Genomic DNA, 20,221 nt, shown 5'->3' on the forward strand with positions numbered 1-20,221 from the left:
GCAGCCTTTTGCAGATAAGCTTGTCTATTTTGTGGCTCCCCAGTCCAGTCTGATACCCATAGAGGGTGGGACAGAATTCCTTGGAAATCTAAGGCTTCTCCTTATCTATATATGAAGTATAGTTAGGATCCCCTAAAGAATTCTTAATAAGTGCCCTCTTCCAGAGAGACATAGAAGGCACAAAATTTGAAAATAAAAGGGTAGCATGCCAGACACCTCTTATCAGGAGTGAACACAGGGCCCCTGCTCATGATGGGCTCACCAGTGGTTCCTTGGAGGTCCTTAACCTTGAATGGTTGGCCTCAGCATCCCAAGAGCATGTGGTCCACTTTTAATGAGTCCTTACTTGCTCCAATGCCAGGTGGAGATGGAGACAGACAGATCCTGTGGGCCCCTCCCCCCACGCCAGGGAAGAGGAGGCCTTGTCATCTGCAGAGGTGGGCCCCCAGGAGCACCACAGAGGCTGGCTCTGTGTCCAAGAGCTCCATAGTCATGTGGCTCTTTCAGGTGTGCCACACACAGAGCACGCACAGTGACGCAGGTGGGCTGTCACTCAGGGGCAATCATGAGTGTGACATGCTGGTTCTCTTTCCATCTCTTCCCTGATGAATTCACCTTCACTGCTCCAGGGTTTTGGCACCGGTGATATACCCAGATCTCTACTCTAAAGATCCTGTGTCCAACTCCCTGATGGGTGTCCCTAGGATATGTTCTGGGGACACCTCCCTTCCAAAGTCTGACCCCATACCTAGACCTTGTCCCTTAGCTAAGCCCCCAAACATCCAGGCAAAAGTCACAGCCCGGGGGTCTTCCCCGGATGACTCTTATTCTCCTGCCTCCCTCATTCAGGTAATCGAATGATGGATAGCTTGAGCTACCAGACCCACAGCACTCCTCACGTCCAGCCACTGCTCCAAACACCTTCTGCAAGTCAGTCACACAATGCTAGCAACCCTGGCGCTGTGGTAACTCCTGTCTTGAGGATAAGGAAACTGAGGCACAGAGACTTCTGCAAAGGCACACAGAGGGGCAGAGCCAGGACGCAAGTCTGTATGGTCTGGCTCCAGGCCCTCATTTCTCCGCTGTCTCCCTAACAGGCTAGTGCCTGCCTCCCAACACTCATCTGAGGGCTCAGTATCCTGTGCATCCCACCAGGATCAAGGCAGCAGCCTCCGCTCTGTTCTTGTCTCCTGGATTCAATATAATCTCCACAACCCGGATGGTGCTGCTGGAACGCAAACACCACCATGTAACTCACCTGCTCCCAGTCCCCAGTGGCTCCTGTCCATCCACGAGGGCTCTCTCCCAGCTCGCCCCCCACTCCAGCCCAGCTGCACAGTGCTTCACCTGTGGTTCCCATCCCTTGCCTCTCATCTGCCCAGGGAACACCCACGTCTCTTGCAAGCCTCGGTGGGGGCATTTCCTCTGAGAGTCTTGCCTGTCCTTTCCATGCGGTATGGCCTTCCAGCTCAGAATGTATCTTTTGCTCTCTCACACCCTCATCCACAGAACCAAGAACCTGTTTAACTGTCTTCCTTCCTGAAGACTGCTCTCCACGTCTCCAGAGACCTCTGGTCACATTTCAATCATTTTTATATCTCAATTTGTATCTTGTATCTTCAGTCATCTTTGTATCTCAATCACCTAAGCCCTCAAAGGAATGCTGATTGACTAAATCACAGTAAGTGGCTGACAAAGAAAACATACACAGAAGGACGGAGGGACGAGTGGCACTGTTGGCTGGATCCCATCTCTTCTCACTGCTGACCCTTCCTTCCTAGGCCAGCCTGGCTCGGGGCCCACTTACCGGCTGCCCTGAGTGACGGTGGGCACGATATCATGACTGGCGCGGAGGGGCCGGGTCCTGGCCTTCATGCGGGCACGCTGCAGCAGATGCTTGGCATCCTCATTGCTGGTGCTCAGCACGGCCTCGGGCTTGGGACCAAAGGTCCTACAGGGTGGCACACAGGCCAGGGAGGGCGGGGGAGGGATTAGAAGAAAATAACATGGATTAGGAGGGCTTTCACAGCACGAGCAGCGGCTCTGCCAGGAAAAACCCTCATGGTCAGCCTTCCCCTCCAGCTCCCACACGGCGGGGAGCCCTGAGCGGCTCCAGACAGGGCTCGGCCGGCCTGACCTTGGACATCTGCTCAGGGACTGGAGGCAGAGACCCCAGGAGGACCTAGAAGAGGGTAGGGAAGTCTCCAGATTATTCTATTGTTTCTTCCCTGGGCCAGACAGCAGGAATCATCTGGGGGAGGGGGGTAACGGCCTGAGGTTGTGGGGCTGGGCCTGCGCCCAGCCAGATGGTTGTGCCACACATCGCCGCCCTGTCTCCTGCTGTCTCTTGGCACCCCCACCCCCCCACACCCCCTTGGCACACTCAGCGCTGCCCTCAGCTCACACAGCCTCAGGGTTCCGCCCCTCATGGTTCTGGCCTTTGGAGGAAGGACATTTTTACAAATCCAGGTGTTTGCTTGCCTTAGTCCTAATCCAAGCCTGTCAGACATCAGCTCAGGGTTCAGAGATTCAGGGCTGAGAGAAATCAAGCTGGACCCAAACCAAGTGGGCAAATGGCTCGATTTTCATAATAATAAGGGTCTTCTAGCAGGCACTTCACCTACCAGATGTGCTGCGGCCCCAGCCAGTCCAGAGCTCCAGAAATGACAGATGCTCCCTTCCAAAGCTGTCTCCAGACAGGACACACCGCCCGCACGGGGTCACAGCAATAACAGCAGCCCACAACCTCCCCACAACAAGACGCTTCGCTGTGGAGCTCCCTCTCCCCAGCCAGGCTGGCCAGGGGCAGGTGCTCTCTCCACTTGACAGATGAGGGTGCCCAGTGCAGAGGAGTGCTGGCACCTCGCTCAAGGTCGAACATCAATTAAAAGCAGAGCAGAACAGAGCAGAGCAGAGGACAGCTGGCCCCACTGGCTCCAGCATCACCGACAGACCCTGTTCTCTCCTCTCCTTGGGTCCTACAGCAAGGGGAGGACATCTGCGGCTGAGTTCAGACACCCTGTTTGATGTGACTTCAGTGTCCTCACGAGAAGGTAAGGACACATACATGCTGCATGTCCCCCACAGAAAGAAAAATGCAAGCAGCCGCAGGCTCAGTCAGACCCGGGTCTCAGACCTGTGGTCCACACAACCTGGTCCGTATGCTGTGTGGGAACACGGGCCTCGTCCTGACCAGAGGATATGTTGTGACAGACCTAAGTGGACAAAGGCTCAACTCTGAGGGTTCCCAGGAGAGGGCTTCTTAGGACAAGATCAGGCAAGCTCTGGGGAGGCTACGATTTTCTTTTTCTTTTCTTCTCATTATTTTCCTCTAATCCTACTCGGGCCAGAGAGGGAAAGACTGCTAGCATAAAGGCACCATCTGCGCCTGAGTACCCTGGCAGGGCCCAGGCCAGTCTTGGAAGAAGGGCTTCACTGGAGTGGTGAAAGCAAATCTCCAGGCCTGCGGCCCCAGAAGGCCTCCTTTGGCAGGAGAGGCCTCCCCTGCACAGCTTCCAGAGCAGGCAGCTCCTCCAACATGCGCCGAGAGCAGCTGTGCTCCCCGGGGCTCCTGCTCCACAGCAGAGATAATGAGGTTACCAGCCCGGAGAGGTGCCCCTGCAGCCGCAGGCCTCTGGCTGCCAGCCCGCACACTCGGAGCCTTCCGGTGACAGCTGTGGTTCCCCGGCTGTCGGAGGGCATTTGTCACAAGGCCTGGTGGGCAGGCAGCAGGGCCCCTAGGCAGCTGGCCAGATGCTGCCAGGATCAGCCTTGCCCTCAGGTTTTTAAGCTATTTTCCAGCTCTGCTGTTTCCTTTTGGAACTGCTGCTGGTTTGTTTTTTTTTTTTTTCCTCTTTCTTTTTTCTTTTTCCATCAGCTGCCTTGCTTCAGTTTTTGGCACACAAAGCTGGTTTCTCCACTGATTAGAAAAGCAGGCTTTTTAGGTGCCTGGAGGCATCCGTGCAGTAACACTCCAAGGAGGCAGGAGCGCAGCAGCCACCTTCACAGACTGCAGCCAAGGTCAGTGGAGCAGGAGGCCCACAGTCACTGCGCACCCTGGACAAGGGATGCCCAGACCAGCCCTGGGGAGGGAAGGTGGTCTCTCTGGCAAGGCATGGAGCAATGTCTCCTGTCATCGCAGGAAGGGACACTCAACCCTTCCAGGCAGACAGGTTCAGATTCCACCACACGAGGAAGACTTTCTAGTCTAATCTGACCCTCACAGATGACACCCGGGAAACCCAGCTCTTAGAATTTCTCTGGAAAGCTGGCTGTTGGCACATGGCCAGGTAAGGGCCATTCCTACCTAAGAGTAGAAAGCTTTGCCCACGGCCCTGAAACCCGTGCTCCGAAGCTCACGGCCTTCGCCAGCAGCACACAGAAGTAGGCTGGGTGCTTTTCCTCCCTGGGCCTTGATTTGACTCTCTACAAGCAGTGCCATTTCTACCCTGTGAGTCTGGGTCTTTAGCCATGTCACCTACTGTGGGGTGTGGGCCTCAGAGGGCCTTTTCCCTGGAAATCCACACTCAGAAGTTTGGGCCCCAAGGAGCAGCAGAGCCCACAGGGGCTGATTGTTGGAGAACAGTAGAGTGCCCCTGGAATGGGTCCTTCTCTATGTCCCCACTCACCAGTGTCCTAGGGCGGCAAAGAGCAGCAGCAGGGAGTGTCCCCTCCCACTTGTCTCTCCCTCTAGACCCGCTTCCTGGAGGAGGGACTTTACTTCCCCTCACAGCCAGGGAGGGCAGGAGGACCAACGTTTTTTCTCCTAGCCAGGGAGGTCAAAGGGACAGAGTGGCCTTTTTCTACAGCCATCATAATCCAAGATTAGATGGATAAACTCCAGCAAGTCTGGATTTAATCCTTTCATGTCAAGTACACAAGTCAGGAAACAATAGCGACTATGAGAAATCTAACTCCCTAACTTCTGGACAATCGGAATGAGAAAATAAGAGGTGTGACTGAAATATATGGTGAATGTTTAGATTTAAAAATGTAAAAAAAAAAAAAAAAAAGAAAGAAAAAAAGAAATTAGGGCTGGGGAGATGGCTCCGTAGAATAAGTGCTTGCCTGGTAAGCTCAAGGGCCTGAGTTCAATCCCCAGTTCTGCCAAAAAAAAAAAAAAGTATTACAGTAATAGACACTTTGTCACTCCTCCCCCTCAAAAACTCCGCCTTCCTTTAAATACATACACTTAGCCCATTGGTCCTTCACTTTCCAAAGCAATCCTGGAATTTATCGTTGAGAATGTCTTTATGAGGTGTGATCAAAAATATGGTAAATGCTCCTGCAAGTATGACCCAAAAGAAAGGCAGGCATCTTGTGAAATCGTTCTAAGGTGTCACCTGCTTTCTTCACAGCTCCTGGCATTGTGAGCCTGTTGGCTCTGCCCCAGAGTCAAAATGACGGTGAAATGGAGGCATTTGGAGTTGAATTGCTTCAGGACAGCAAGGCGGCCAGAACACCACAACTAAAGACAGTCCTGAAAGAGGACTTCTAGAACTGCCTCAGAAAGTGGCCAGAGCGACAGGATAAGTGTTTAGGGCAAATGGGAGTATTTTGAGGAGATTAATGGCACTGTATCTTATTATAATAACCTTTTAAAAATTTAAACACTGTAGTTTTCTGTGTAACTCATATGCAATGTACAGAACATATACAAACCTTTTTGCTCAGCATGGGCTCTGTTTTGTCTTTTTGTTTTGTCTTGCCAGTGCAGTATTGAACCTAAAGCCTTCACACTGAGCTGCATCCTAAGCCCTTTTATTTCTTTGAGGCTGGGTCTCACTAAGTTGCCCAGGTGGGACTTGAGCTTGTCACCCTCCTTCCTGAGCTTCCCAAAGGGTACGGATTACAGGTGTGCACCACTACCCCTGATTTCCATATTTGTGTATTTTACAGCCTTCAGATGACCAAGGGCAGAATGCTCACATTGTGTGTAGTTGCCCAAATGAGGGAAGAGGAAAAGGCGTGGTGCGAGTGGGTTCTGAACCGCATGCTCACTTGAGCAGAGCCCTGTCTTGTTCTCACTGTCACGGTTACACAGTGGCTTTCCTCCCAGGTCTTGGCCACTAATGGGACAAATCCTGGAGTGCTGGCTAAGACAGTGGCTCAGGGTCAGCCTGTCAATGTTCTAGTCACTTCCTTGTCAGGTGACTTGGGGTAAGCCTCAGTTTCTTCCCTGCTAAGAGACAAGGGAGAGCAATTTCTTTCAAAGGGCTAAAGGGACCAGCCAAATAGCTGCAAGTAGGCGCAGGGGTTGGGGGTTCGATCCCGGATCCTGGATCCCGGATCCCGGGCCTGCTCTGCTGGCCCTACCCCTTCCCCCGGGGCACACTGAGACAGCAATTGAGACTGGGCATGGTGGCATTCACCTGTAACCCCAGCTCTTGGGAGGCTGTGAACAGGTGGGTCACTGTAAGTCAAATCTAGTAGTGAGACCCTGAACACCCTGTAGATCCTTCCCTAAAATACAAAAAAAACAAAAAAAAAACAAAAACAAAACAAGGGGCTTGGCACAGAGCCAGGCACTTTGCAAGATTCTGCAAATGCTAGTATTTACTATTAGCACTACTATTATTATTATCACCACTGTTTGGTTACGTTGCTTTCTTCTCTTACAAAGAGAAGCAAGAGACCCCTGAGGGGGACCTAAAATCACCTGCCAAAGAGATCACTCTATTGTCAGTATGGGGAAGGCAAGTTTGGAAGTGATAAATAGGAGAAGTTGGGAAGGGTTGATGGTTTTGCTCTGGAGTTTTCAAAAGCCTCTGCTGGGGCTCCATGGTGAGGGGGATTTCCACAGGAGGAGTCCAGGGGGCAGCAGCAGAAAGCTAATTCTAGACGGTGAACAAGCCCTTCTCTCTCTCTCTCTCTCTCTCTCTCTCTCTCTCTCTCTCTCTGGTACCAGGGATTGAACTCAGAGGACCCTGCACTTGCCAGGCAAGTGCTTATTCTACTAAGCTATCTCCCTGGCCCTGAGCTATCTCCCTGGCCCCCTTCTCTCAATAGAGAAGGAAGACCAGGAATCTTAGGGCTGTTGGTCCACAGCGTTTAACATCTTCAGCAGAACCTGGATGCTGTGGCGAGCAGAGCAGCTCTGTCCTGGCTTCCTGAAGACCCATCGATTCCTGCTGGGTGCAGGAGGCCGGAGACTCCCCTCTGGTCAGCACTGCCTCTAGGCTCAGGTGTGGGACCCAAGTAGCCAGGAGAGGCAGCAGGTATCTAAGACAGCCCCAGACAGGGAACAGTGACCTGCTCAGCTCTAGGGGACAGGAAGGAAGACTTCTGTGAACCTCAGCCCTGCTCCCCAGTGGATGAAGAGGCTTAGGTAAGGTCACTTTCTTCAGCTCCTTCTCTGGTAGAGATTGACCCAGGGCCACGATGAGCTCAGAGTGTGTGTGTCTGAGCCTGGCAAGGACGTGGCACAGGACAAGGCGACCTCAGTGTTCCAGGCCTTGCAGGGTCCTTGTAGGGCCTCGGGGTTAGGCGAATTAGAGCCTGGGGGGCAGCTGCCTATCTGAAAGTACCACTGACAGGTTACTATTTAATTTGTTTTTCACTTTAGTCCCAGTGGGGTTGGGAGTGGGATCTGCTTTGTCTGAGGCTGTGGTTCAGGATGGGAGGTTGGGTGCGGGTAAGCAGGGCCTCCAGGCCTCAGAGGCTTAATGACACCCTTGCTCCCTGGAAGTCCTGGGGTGGAGCGGAAGTATCTCTTCTCCCAAGCTCACCCCCAGGACGCATCGCAATCCTGATAGCAGGAGCGCAGAATACCCAGAACCTGACTGTGGCCCAGCATGGTCACAGCCCACAACTGACTCCCTGACACTAGCCAGCCTCCAGCCCCAGGCGCCAGCGCACACTCTGAGGTGATGAGGTCACTCGCTATTGCGGGAGGTGGGGGGAGGCAGCAGGAGGAAGACCATTCTACGTCTCTACATTCAGATTAAAATCTGCATTCCTAGGCCCTCGTAAGTGGCTGCAACCCACCTTCCGCCCTACCTCCCAATCAGATCATCCAGAGTCCACTTCCGACTCTCCCAGGTGCTTCTGTAGGCCTCACCCATCTGGAATGTCCTCTCCTGTTTCCACCAGGACCCTCACAAGTCCACACAGGCTCCAGCCTGCAGGGAGCCCTCCTGTACTCCCTCCCATCTGCCTTGCAAGGTGTTTTCTTAGCAGAGTTCCTGCCCTGGGAGCTCCAGGAGAGAGAGGCCAGTAACAGCTGTGCCTCTGGTCAGTGCAGGCAGTGAGTAGCATGAACACAAATGGGCAATTCTGTCCGCATCACACGGGTACCTGGACACAGTCGGAGACACTGCGGCAGTGCAGCACCATGGTCGGAGCACAGCCTTGAGGCAGGCGGCCCTGGTGTGAATCCTGGCTCCAAGCCCTGGGCCAGTCCCTTGATCTCCCCCAAGAGACGCCTCTGTCAGCAAGCCAGGAAGGACACATAATGTTTGTTATCAAATCAAATGAGAATTCAGGAAATCACTTAGCCCAGCACCAAGCACTATAAAACAGCAGCTGCTGGCCTGGCCCTTTGCCTGGCCACTGGGCTCTTCGGGTGCGGCTCATACTGAGCCTTCTCCTGCTCTGCAGTAGAGGGGAACAACCCTGGAGCTGGGGGATGGAGGACTCTGCATCTGGCTCCCGGCCCTAAGGTCCTGGATCCTTCTGGAGCAGCTTCCTTCCATGGCTCACTCCCTGGGAATGTCTTGCAGCTAAGCAGGCCAGGCCCCCCACCCCAGTACTTGTTGGGGCTTTGTAGTCAGTGTCATTCCATGGGTTTACTACCTTGCTGAGCAGTGTCATTCCATGGGCTTATCAATGGCTGCTTACTCATCGAGGTTACTGGATTATAATAAGGACCTACACAGACACCGGAGCAGGGCCACTGTCCCTCAGTTACTGCCCTGAGCCCTGCCCCTTGCCCTGCAGAGCAGTTCCTGCCAAATCAGGACCCTCACCCTGGGGGTCCTCCTGATGGGGTGGGGGCAGGCGCGAGATGAGCACGCCTTGCTTCAAAGCTCTCCTGGACACTTTGGCACTAACAAATCCACTCTGTTTAGTGGACAGATGAAGCCCTGCAGTGTCTTTTAGGACACTCTACTGTCTGCCTGGGAGACCAACAACGCCAGCCAAGAAGCCTACCTGAGGGGGGTGGCACGACGTTCTCCCTCCTTGAGGCTAGCCATGTTCCCTGGACCTACAGCCTGCATGTCTACCTAGCCGGGGCCTGATCCTCATGCCATCTCTGGGTCCTCACCCGCTCATCATTCTAAGAGGACATTTCATTTTGTTAGTCTTAGGATAGGGTCTAAAGTTCACTAAGACCTGACCTCCACATCCGTACACTGACCTATCATGTGTATACACACATGACCACTCACACAATACGACATACACACACCCGGCCTGAACACTGAAATGCAGAACATAGCTGCAGACGGCCTGGCAAGTTAAAAGTCCAGAAATCCCAGTCCTGAGGATCCTACAGCTAGGCCTCTCTTCATTGAGACAAAGAAGGCCACTCCTTACCTCCGGCTGAAGCACTCTTCCTTTAAAATGCGTGTCCAGATGTGGTGGTGCACACCTGTAGTCCAACTAGTGGATAGGCTGAGACTACAGGACTGCCACCAGGTTGAGACCAGCCTGAACTATATAATGAGTTCAAGGCCAGTCTGAACTACACAGTGAGACCTTGTCTCAAAAACACCAATAATAGTAATATAAAATGAGTGGTCTTTATTATTATCCAGCATGCAAGTCAGGAGCTTTGAATTCACATTTCAACAGTGACGTCTGAGCAGAATCCCAGTGGTCACACCTTCCTGTGGGGCATTTTTCCCATTGAGGAGGAAGGTGGGAAGTAGGTCCTGCCGCTGCAGGACACAGGTGCAACTACTAAGCTTTCCTCTCCAAGGCTCCAGAGCAAAGGAAGTGGAGAGAAGTTGGAAGGAGGGAAGAGGGAGGGAAGAGGGAACAGGGTATCCCTGGGGACCACAGTCCTCTCTGCAGCCACATCCCCTGCACTGGAAGGACCAAAGTCATGACAAGAGGCAAAGAACAATGGCCACGACCATGGAGACAGTAGAGACCAAATTACAAATAACAAGGGACAAAAAAGCCAAACTTCCTTGTCCCAGCCAGACCCTTAGCCCAGCCCAAGCTGAATCTCCTGACACTGGATACCCTTGCTCTGCTACAGAGTTGCTGTGGTCTAATGGTTTACGTCCCTGCCAACTCTCAAAATGATGGTATTAGGAAGTGGCGCCTTGGGAAGTGGTGTCTTTATTACAAGGATCCCAGAGAGCCTCCTAGTCTTCTACCATACGATGACACAAGGACCCAGGAAAGGAGCCCTCATCAGAGTCAGAATCTGTTGGCTCCTTGACCTTGCACTTGCAGTCTCCAGAACTGTGATGAATACCTTTCTGCTGCTCACAAGTCATCTAGTCTATGGCACTTTGCGACAGCAGCCTATACAGCCTGAGACAGAAGCCTGCCCACACTTTCTGGATGGTGGGTCAAGCTGTGCAGGGAGCAGCCCGATGGTTAGTGCTGACCTCTGCCCTCCACAGGAGCCAGGATACCCTGCTGGGGCTGACCCCAGCCACCAAGCAGCTGGGGACACAGGAGCTGCTTCCAGCCGTGAGCCCCAGAGCCCGCTTAGCCTCAGATGCAGACAGTTCAGCAAAGACAGAGGCTGACGCCAACCTCTGTAGGCAGCAGCTCAGGCCCACAGGTGGCCCTGCCACACCTTGGGTATACTTTTCTCAACCGGCCAAGTTCTGACACTGCCTGTGAAGGACAGGCATCCTCACTCCCCTATCACAGCCTAGGGGTCCAGCTTCCCCACAACAAGGATAGAGGGACAGAAAAATTCTGGGTATCATGGTGAGGTTGGAGATTGAACTCTTTTTTTTTTTTTTTTTTTTTGGCAGAACCAGGGATTGAACTCAGGCCCTTGCGCTTGCCAGGCAAGCATTTATTCTACTGAGCTATCACCCCAGCCCCTGGAGATTGAACTCTTGACTTGATCCCAGCACTCTCTCTTGATTAGGAAAAGAACAGGTGGAATAAAAGCTACATATTCTTGTACTTTTCCTAAGGACTTCCACATCTATTTGTATCATTTGAGCCTATATTTCTGCAAAGTAACCAGATATAATTGTCTCCACTTTAAAGACATGGAACCATGGGCTGGTGAGATGGCTCAGTGGTCTAAAGCACCTACTTAGAGCAAGCTTAGCAAAGCACAGGGACCGCGGTTCAATCCCCCAGCACCACATGCCAGCCAGCCCCGCCCCCTGGTGGGCTGAGCTGGCCACACAAAATAAATAAATAAATAAAAATTAAAAAAAAATAAATAAATAAAAAAATAAAGACATGGAACCAGAGGGCCAGGCAGGGGCAAGGACCCCAGGGACAGAGCAGGTAGTTGGCAATGCTCTTTATACACCTGTGTCCCCTGTGGCTTTGCTCAAGTAACAGGTGGGCAGCAGCCTGGGCACTGCACGTAACAGATGCTTTTTCTAGAATCTCACAGATGATGAGGCACAGTGGCCACTAGCCACGGGTACAGGATTTCGCTTACCCTCTGGCTTTTTCAAGGTCTTCTATTGTCTTGGCGTGGAGTAAATAGAGGGATGCTGGTGTTAAGGCTTGTGTCTAGCTGTCCCCTAAAGCCTCATGCAGTTGTAGGTGTTGCTTTTCAGAAGTGGTGGGACTAGAATGTGTGATGCTGAGATTGATTTATGGTGCAATGTTAGGATCAAAGGTGCTGGGATTAAGGGTGTGAGTGCTACCTCCCTTCTGTGTAGCCTGGATAAGATATGGGACAGCAAGAGCTGTGGTCATCCCTACCTTCTGCCCTCTATGCCCTGTTCCCTCCTTTGTGGCACCTGTCTGCAGCACCACCCTGCCTTGGAGCCAGCCAATTATGGACTGAAACCTCTACAAACTGAGCTAAATAAACCTTTCCTCCTTTAACTTTGGGTATTGGGTATTTGTCTCAGCGACAAGAAAAGTGACTAAGACAGACAGTGAGGAAGAAAGGACAGAAAATGCGAGCTCTGAGTCCCTACCTGTTCTGCTCTGAATCCGGTCGGACGACGCCTGGTTCCCAGCCCATGTCCACTGCTGGTTGTTCTAGGACCCAGAACAGAAGCAGAGATCAAAACAGAAGCCAGAACCTGGGCTCTCAGCTGCCACTTAATGAACACCAAGGAGAGAGGTTTCGAGCATCTTATGCCCCAGATAAATTTAACACCGTGCCTATGTCTTGGCCTGAGAAGTAGAGGCACAGCCTTTCACAGTCACTAAAGGTGAGCATGGCTGTGGGCGCAGAGGACTCCACATGCCCCCGGGCAGAGGGTGCTGAATTAGCTTATAAAGTAGAGTGTCTTCTCAGGTCTGAGCACTCACACTTTGCAACAGCATCAGGAAGGGTAGACAGAACATGCAGTCTGTGGGGAAGGACTCTGCCTGCTTGCCCACCAGAGGGCAGTGAGGGCAGTGAGCGTGAGGCCACTCTAGGAAAGCCTAAAAGGCACAGGGAAGAGGTCATGGCAGCCTCTACTCCCAGCACAGATGGCGGCCTCCCAGTAATTCAGAGGTCTTTTGCAGGCAGGGGTGGAAGGTGGTAAAGAAGCTGTGTCAAAGCCTAGAATAAGAAGACACTCTGATAATTTTGATGACAGGCAACTGAATGTTCCTCCCTTTCCTTTCTTCCCCAATAGAACCCCCTTCCCTGACCCTCCCAATAAACTCCCTCCCTCCTGTTGCTCCACTCAGAACTAGAGTGAGCCTCACCTGGTACAGTTTTGTTCCAAGCTGGAAGTGCCATCTTGGGGGAACTCTGTCCTGAAACCTTCAGCATCTCCTGCAGCAGCAGACGGTTCCTCTCTACTTGGTCAGACAAGGACAGGGCACTACCCTCTGTGCCCAGAGCCCCCAGGTCTCCAGCTTTCCAAAGTGTCGCCTGTAGGCCTGTCCTTGGGACAAAGGCCTCCTCAAGGACCAAAGATGTGCTGTCCAAGTCTCCTGCTGTGACCAGACCATCTGGAAGAGGGTCTGGCCTTCCTTTCTTCAGGCTGCGCATGCAGGTGATTTTACAAGGACCAGGATCAGCTGGCCAGCCTGGAGTAATTCTGTGGATAGGGCTTCCTGCCAAGGCGTCAGTTCCCAGCGGTAGATGCCTCTCGCGCTCTGGTAACATCCATTCCGCTTCTAGAGGCAACGGGCTCTGCCCATCCCAACATGCAAGCTCTCGGGTGGAAGGTCCGGGAGGCCTGGAGCCCCCATTCCTAGTGGGTTCTTCCTTGTTGACACTGTTGTCCAGCTGCTCACCAGCCGGGTTCTGAGCATCGGGCACCACCACAGCACCTGGCAGGGGAGAGTCTTCTGCTGTCAGGACTTGTGCAGGCCTCACTCGTCGGCACTTGGGGTGCTCATCAGGGGTGGGGCTCACGCCCTGTTTACCCGCTGTCATTTTCTCCTTCAAAGCCCTCACCTTGGACTCCAACACAGAGGGTCCATGGAGCTGCACACCATCCAGCCTGGGAGGCTGGGGGATAGGGAAGGGCCAGGGCCTTAAGAGGGGGCCACTATCCAGCTGTGGCTCAGGACCATTTCTCTCCACAGCTGACAATGCCTGTATGGGGCTGGTTGTTCTGCTCCCTGTCTTGGGCCTTCTGCAGGAGAAAAGAGAGACAAAAATCCTGAGGTGCAGCACCTGGACTGCTCTAGCAACCTGCTGGGTCTCCAAAGGGCTCTAGTCTGCTAGATAATGGGAAAATATTTCACAAAGCACAAAAAAGTTATTACTGAATTTTCTCCTCCAAGATGAGAAATAGTCTTCTAATTTTTCTATCCCCATTTTACAGATGGGCTTCAAATGGTTAATCCAAATGTGTACAGGAATGAACAACCAGAATGATTCCTCAATTCCTGGTCTCTTACTTTGCAGAAGGTGGACTCAGTAGAAAAGGTCAAAGTCTGCTAACGGCCAACGTGCTCTTCCTGACAGACGAGGGGCCTCAGGAAGATGACAGCCAGAACACGACCTTTCACCCTCATGCGTCCCCATGCTTCAACCACAACATGGGCTTGCACTCAAAGGGTGCCCAAAATCAGGCACTGGTCACGCATGTGGGGCATTTGCTTTCTGCCAGGTAGAGTCTTCCAAGTGCTTTCAAACACATTTTCTCAAATAATCCTGACATGGCACAGTTAAGATATTATCATTAGCAGATAGAAAAACTGAGGCACAGATTACATCATACGCTGCTAGAGAGGCCCAGTTTGGAATAGAAAAAAGCTTCCCATTCCAAGCCCAGAGCTTTTCCAAAGCATTTAGTGATCTCTTGGCCCCACTTCCATCATTTTGCAGATTAGACTCTGGTCCACAGAGGCTAGCTAGGGACTTGCTGGCATTAGTGACATGGCTAACATGAATGGTTTCAAAAAAAGAAAGACAGCCTGGGATTTTATTCAACCAAGTGTTACCTGCATACACACTTGCCACTGTCTTAATATTTACTCTCTCAGAAAGTGCTACTTGAGGGCCGGCCAGGTAGCTCAGCGGACTAAAGTGCCTGCTTAGGCAGAGCACAGCGGCCAGGGTTCAATCCCTGCAGTGTGCCATGTAATTGAGACTGGGCGTAGTGGCACACGCCTGTAATCCCAGCACTTGGGAAGCTGAAAACAGGAGAATCACTATGAGTCCAATCTACATAGTGAGACCCTGAAAAGAAAGTGCTACTTGACATATATCTAAGTGTGTCCCACGTGAAGTCAACTTCATGTACAAAACTGTATGTGCATAAACTACAAATTAGCAGTAATTATTACCTTCACACATAGACCAAGTATTCACCATAAAAAGCAAAATATTCATATAACCCCAAATGTCACATCAGTTTTAAGGATTATCTGGAAGTTTAAGGAGTATCTTTCAGAGAGAAATCGTTTGTTCTATCGGTTAATCTAGAATGTACCAGGTTTCTCTTTGCACCCCAGCCCCCTTGCTCTCTTTAAAATAATCCAGAAAACGGGTTAGAAAGTCGTGTGAGCCGTTTCCATTAAAGCAGTACTTTTTGGTGGAGACTCTGGAGCAGCGCCCGCCGGAGAGGACCCGCGTCCCAGCCCTCACAGGAGGTGCTGGGCCGAGCCTTCCGGGGAGGATGTCGGGCTGGGCGCTGTCTCAGTGTGTGACCCTGCCCTGGCTTTGCTCTCACTTGCTCGAAAAGCTGAAGCGGAGGGCTGGAGAGATGGCTCAGTGGTCTAAAGCACCTACTTGAAACAAGCTTGGCAAAGCACAGGGACCGCGGTTCGATCCCCAGCACCACATGCCAGCCAGACCCGCCCCCTGGTGGGCTGAGCTGGCCACACACACACACACACAATAAATGTAATAAATAAAAATAAAAAAAAAAAGCTGAAGCGGAGAAGGACGCGCGGGGCGGGCGCCCTCCTGACCCTGCCCGCTCTGAGCCGAGCCGAGCCGAGGAGGCCGCGTCCCCAGCGCCCCCGCCCGGCGCCTCACCCGCCGCTACTCACTGAGGGCTCCCGCCGGCAGGCTCGGCCGCCGCCTCCGTCCCCTCCATCCCGGCTCCCTCGGCCAGCGCCGAGCCGGCCAGCGCCTTCAGCCGCGCCTCCGGGGCTGCACTCGCAGGGGAAGAGGCCGAGCCGGCGCCCCGCCGCGCGGGAGGAGAAGCGAGGGCGCGGGCGCGGGAGGGGGCAGCGGAAGGGGTGGAGGAGCCGCGACCTCAGCCGCCCCATCCCGGCCCTTGCGGCCGGCTGTTCCGGGCGGCCGCGGGTCTGGGCGCGCAGGGCTGCAGCTCCAGGCCGCGGCGTCGAGGGGCGGGAGAGGCCGAGGAAGGCCGGAGGGGGACCGCGGGGCCGAGCCCTCCTCGGCGGAGGAGCTGCGGGCGCAGCCCGGACGCCGCTCGGGGCAAGCCTGAGCGCGGCCGCGGGTAACTCTACACCCGGCACCGCTCCGGGGTGGAAGCCGAGGAATGCCCTTTGTTTGGACAACTTGTCCAGAGGAATTTGCGGACTTCCCCCTGGGACCGTCCCCCATCGCCCTAGGGCGCCGCTTTCTCCAAGGTCAAAGTCTTTGGCTTCCCTTTGCGGAGGCTCGAGGAGAACCGGGAGTGGACACGTGTCTGCCTGTCCTGTCCCGTCGTCCCATCTGCCAGGAGACCCTGATGCCTGCAGTGCCGCGGCCCCGTGGGCAGTGATGGGTTCTCAGGGTCCTGGGGACATCAGAATAGACCCTGTCGCTTTCTTGGGTTGTGCGGAAAAGAACAGCAAAGGGTTTGTCCTGCAGCTGTGACCTAAACCGTTGGGACCGTCTTTTTCCATCCACCTCTCACCAAAATCTGTTTTTGCACAAAAGATGAAAACGATGAGAGAGCACAAGAAGTTCAGAAATCTCTACAAAAACCCAAAGTGCTCATTCACCTTCCCTTGGGCCAGGGGCTTCACTCCCAGGCACTGGGTGCTTGTGCATTAGGTCAGCATCTGGCTGGCAGGCCTAGCCACAGGAAAGACCCCAGGGCGATGCGTGCCTGAGTATGCCACAGAGGGCAAGGTATTGTGAGGGCTAAAGCGGGGTGGGGACAAATGGGACTACAAGGACACAGAGGTGTGGCAGCCAGTGGAGGGAAGCTGTGAGAAAAACCATCCAAGGCCAAGTAGGCACCTCGGAGATCATGCAAAGAAACCCTGTAGAAGGGACCAGGCCCAGGTTCACACGGTGCTGGTGACAGGTGGTCTCTCGAGTCTGAGCCCCTTCCCTCGTGTTTCCACAGCAAGCGGTTCTTCAAGCAAGGAAGGCATGTACTGTTGTATTAGCACTGTTCGCATCACAGTATAGCACACAGCTGATACTGCCTGTGGGTGGAGGATGTACAGTACACTGGGCATTGGGCTCAGTACTTCACATTCGAGATCGCATTGCAACGTTAAGAGATAAGGACTGTTGTATCCTTTCCACAGATAAGGAAACTGAGTCTGTGGAAGCAAACCTATTGCATGCCACAGTTGGTTGGTTATCGTTGAAAGCTCTAGAAGTTTTACCATTACTGGGCTCATGAGTGCACAAGAACGCAGGGCTAGTAAACAGCAGATCTAGAAGCCAAGATTTGGTCAGCCAACTGCATCATGTGTGCTCAACATGGAGCTTTCGTTTTTTAAAAAACTCAAACAATTAGTGAAAAAAAATCAGTGAAGCACTATGACTCTGAAAGTGTGCAGCCACAGGAGTGTGGGCCTTCCTTTCTGACTTCCTTATGCCTGTTGTCCATGGTAGAATGCTGAAGCTGGCACAAGACTCCTCCCCAAGGGCCAGGGGAAGCACAGCAGTACTGTTCTGAATCTTGTGCCACCCCACCCACATTGACTGAAGGACTTCACTGAGGATCTTTCTACCTTCACTACCTTGAAAAAATAAGAGTAGTGAATCTCACATTAAGGATAAAGAAAGGTGTGGTATAGAGGACTTAAATGACTTGCCAAGGCCACATGGCTAACATAGCTAGACTCTGAATCGAATTCACCCTGACTGCAGGATTTTCTGCCTTTCTTCCTCTTCTCAGAGGCATCTGTGAATGCAGACTCCAGAAAGTAATTTCCCCACAACTCAGCTCCCACCCTTTCCTGGAAGTTAATGATCTGTAAGGCAGGTTTCTAAAAGTTCCAGCCCAAGTTTAATGTTTAAAGGAAACTGCCCCTCAACCTTTTGAGATGCAAATACCTTCAGTTTACTGGTAAATGTCATTTTGCAAGGGGGGGGGTGGGATATCACATCTGTACAGAGGCCTTAAAAGCTGTCTCACCTAGAGACGCCAAGAAGCAAATGCAGTAAGATGGTATTCAATTATCATGTCAGGGGCACTTCTTGTTCTTCTAAATTTTGTTTGGTTCAGCAGATATCTTTGTTTGGTATTTTAGGGAAAGGTCTATAGGGTTTTCAGGGTCTCACTACTAGATTGCACTGGTAATGATCCACCTGTTTACAGCCTCCCAAGAGCTGGGGTTACTCGCCACCATGCCCAGTCTCAATTGTGGTCTCAGCCCTTGGGGGCTGGCACTGGAGGCTTGGGGATGAACCCTGGCCCCAGCACTTGCATGCAGGCGCTTTAATCTGCTGAGCTATTTGGCCGGCCCATTCAGCAGATATTTGTTGAAATTTTTTTGTGTATCAGGAACTGGGGAACAAAATTTAACACCATTTAAAATTTCAGCCCCTGCCCTTGGGGATTTCCCATCAGTGTGAGCAGGACAGGCCATAAACTTCTGTAAGTGCTCCCAGCCACCTTAGCCTAGGGTGCTGTAGGTGGCTCACAGGAATAGCTAGACTGAGGCGAGTGTCAGATGGGGAAGGCATCACAGAGAACTGGGTCTCAGAAATAAGCTGACTGAGGGGAAGAGGTAGAGGCCCGCATTTCATGCAAAGACATTTGCTTGCACACTGCCCAGTAAACCCAAAGAAGCCAGGAGAGGGAGGAGACTGCAGAGCTGCTGGGGTAAAGTTCTGGTGGAGGAGCTAGACTGTGAAGTAAAGCCCTGGGAGGCAATCCAGACATGCCTTCCCTGGGCCCACACACTTCTGGGTTGGGAGGCCTCTGTGTGTTTTCTTATAGATCAGTCTTGTTGCTGTTTTTTGGAGAGAAATCCAAGAGGAAAGCAAGATATGGTAAATAGCTTCCTCCACTGAACAACTAGGGAAACCCATGGTCCTAAGGAGCCTCTGACTTTTCCTTGGTGAAGCATAAACCCTGCCCTCCTAAGGCCACCTCCACTGCGTGCTGGAGTGAGCAGCCATGTGGCATGTGGAAATCAGCCTTCACCTGGGGTGAACATAGAGTTGAGACAGACGGTCCTTCAAGGTCACATGGCCATAGTCCAGCGGGTCGGGCTTGGGTGGGAGGGGCACCGCTGCCAGGCCTCTGCTGAGCACCTGGCGGAGCCTGTCCAGCTGGAAGCCTGCCTTGCCCGTGGCTCCTTTCTCGCCAATGGACACACAGTGCAAGGAAGCATGTTGACCCCAGCAGCAGCTGCCAGCGACATTACTCACTGTCCTGAGGCCTTTGCTCAGGCCCCCCTCATTTCTTTCAGCAGAGAAGCCAGAGCATTCAGGACTGGTCTACTACATACCTGCCTCTTCCCTGCCTGAAGCTGCCTCTGGCTGCCCTGTGCTTCCAGCGCCTAGACAGCCTGTGAGGACTCTCCCAGGACACGGAGAAAGGCTGATTCCAAGGTCTCACTTGTGGACACTCTGACTGTGTAGTTCAGACTCCTGCATAGCCCAGGCTGACCTCAAACTTGTGGTGCTCCTCCTGCCTCAACCTTGCAAGTGCTGGAATTACAAGTGTGAGGCAAAGCCCAGTTTTCATTTTAACTACTTCTAACAGCGGCCCTTGCCCCCCACCATATTGAATCCCTTCTGGTTGCCACAACTAATGATGCTGACTCGTGTCTCCTTGTTTTGACCCAGACCATCCTTCACCCTGCTTTATGCCCCCATACATCTTGCCATGATTCAGTTATACGCAACACACATCTGCCCCTCCTCTAATTCGTATGTTACAGGCCTAACCCCCATGGTGGCATCAGGAGACAGGGTCCTTGGGAGGTAAGTAGTTCACGAAGGAAGGGGCTTCCCTGATGGGATTGGCATCTTTATAAGAGGAGACACCCCCAGCTTGCTGTCTCCCTGATGGTCCTCTCTCCAGCAGGGAACATACAACAAGAGGGTGGCTACCCGCAAGCCAGGAAGAGAGGCCTCGCCAGGGTGGTACCTGGCATCATTCTGCCATCCTGATCTCAGACTTCCTGACTCCAGGACGAGGAGGAGTTAAATTTTCGTTGTCCAAGCCACTCAGTCTATAGTCTGTTTGGTTATGGCAGCCAGACAAACCTCCATCCCGGTTTGCCTGTCTCCTGCCAAACTTTCCACAAATGCTCCCTCACCCACAAAAACCTAAAAGAGCACTTATCACATGGAGTGTCCATACCTGATGCAGAGGGGATTGCTACCACTTCCCTGATCCAAATGTGTGCCCACCGCACCAGAAGTACTAAGTGAGTGCCAGATGGCTCAGTGAAAGAAAACCATCACTCCTGGGTCTGGATGCCTAGGAGAAGACGAGGGCTGCTGGCTAAAAGGATTGATGTCACTTCCAGAGGATTTCATTCATCCAGTCACTGTAGC

The 20,221-nt window shown here is 52.7% G+C and overlaps 1 protein-coding gene across 3 annotated transcripts in view; it reads right to left on the bottom strand.

Annotated features, from left to right (window-relative positions):
* The window catches only part of Kiaa1614 (KIAA1614 ortholog), a 35,832-nt gene extending 19,835 nt beyond the window's left edge, over positions 1-15,997 (bottom strand). For all 3 annotated transcript variants that reach the window (XM_012517404.2, XM_023703581.1, XM_023703580.1), the window contains exons 1-4: positions 15,562-15,997; positions 12,814-13,694; positions 12,087-12,150; positions 1,808-1,951 (exon numbers count right to left, since the gene is read on the bottom strand). In XM_012517404.2, the coding sequence (XP_012372858.1) occupies positions 1,808-1,951; positions 12,087-12,150; positions 12,814-13,694; positions 15,562-15,608 (1,136 nt within the window). In that variant the 5' untranslated portion in view covers positions 15,609-15,997. The remainder of the gene's footprint in view (positions 1-1,807; positions 1,952-12,086; positions 12,151-12,813; positions 13,695-15,561) is intronic.
* Between the last annotated feature and the right edge of the window lie 4,224 nt (positions 15,998-20,221).

This window comes from Octodon degus, unplaced genomic scaffold, assembly GCF_000260255.1.
Source record: "Octodon degus isolate 3935 unplaced genomic scaffold, OctDeg1.0 scaffold00176, whole genome shotgun sequence".
NCBI lineage: Eukaryota > Metazoa > Chordata > Mammalia > Rodentia > Octodontidae > Octodon > Octodon degus.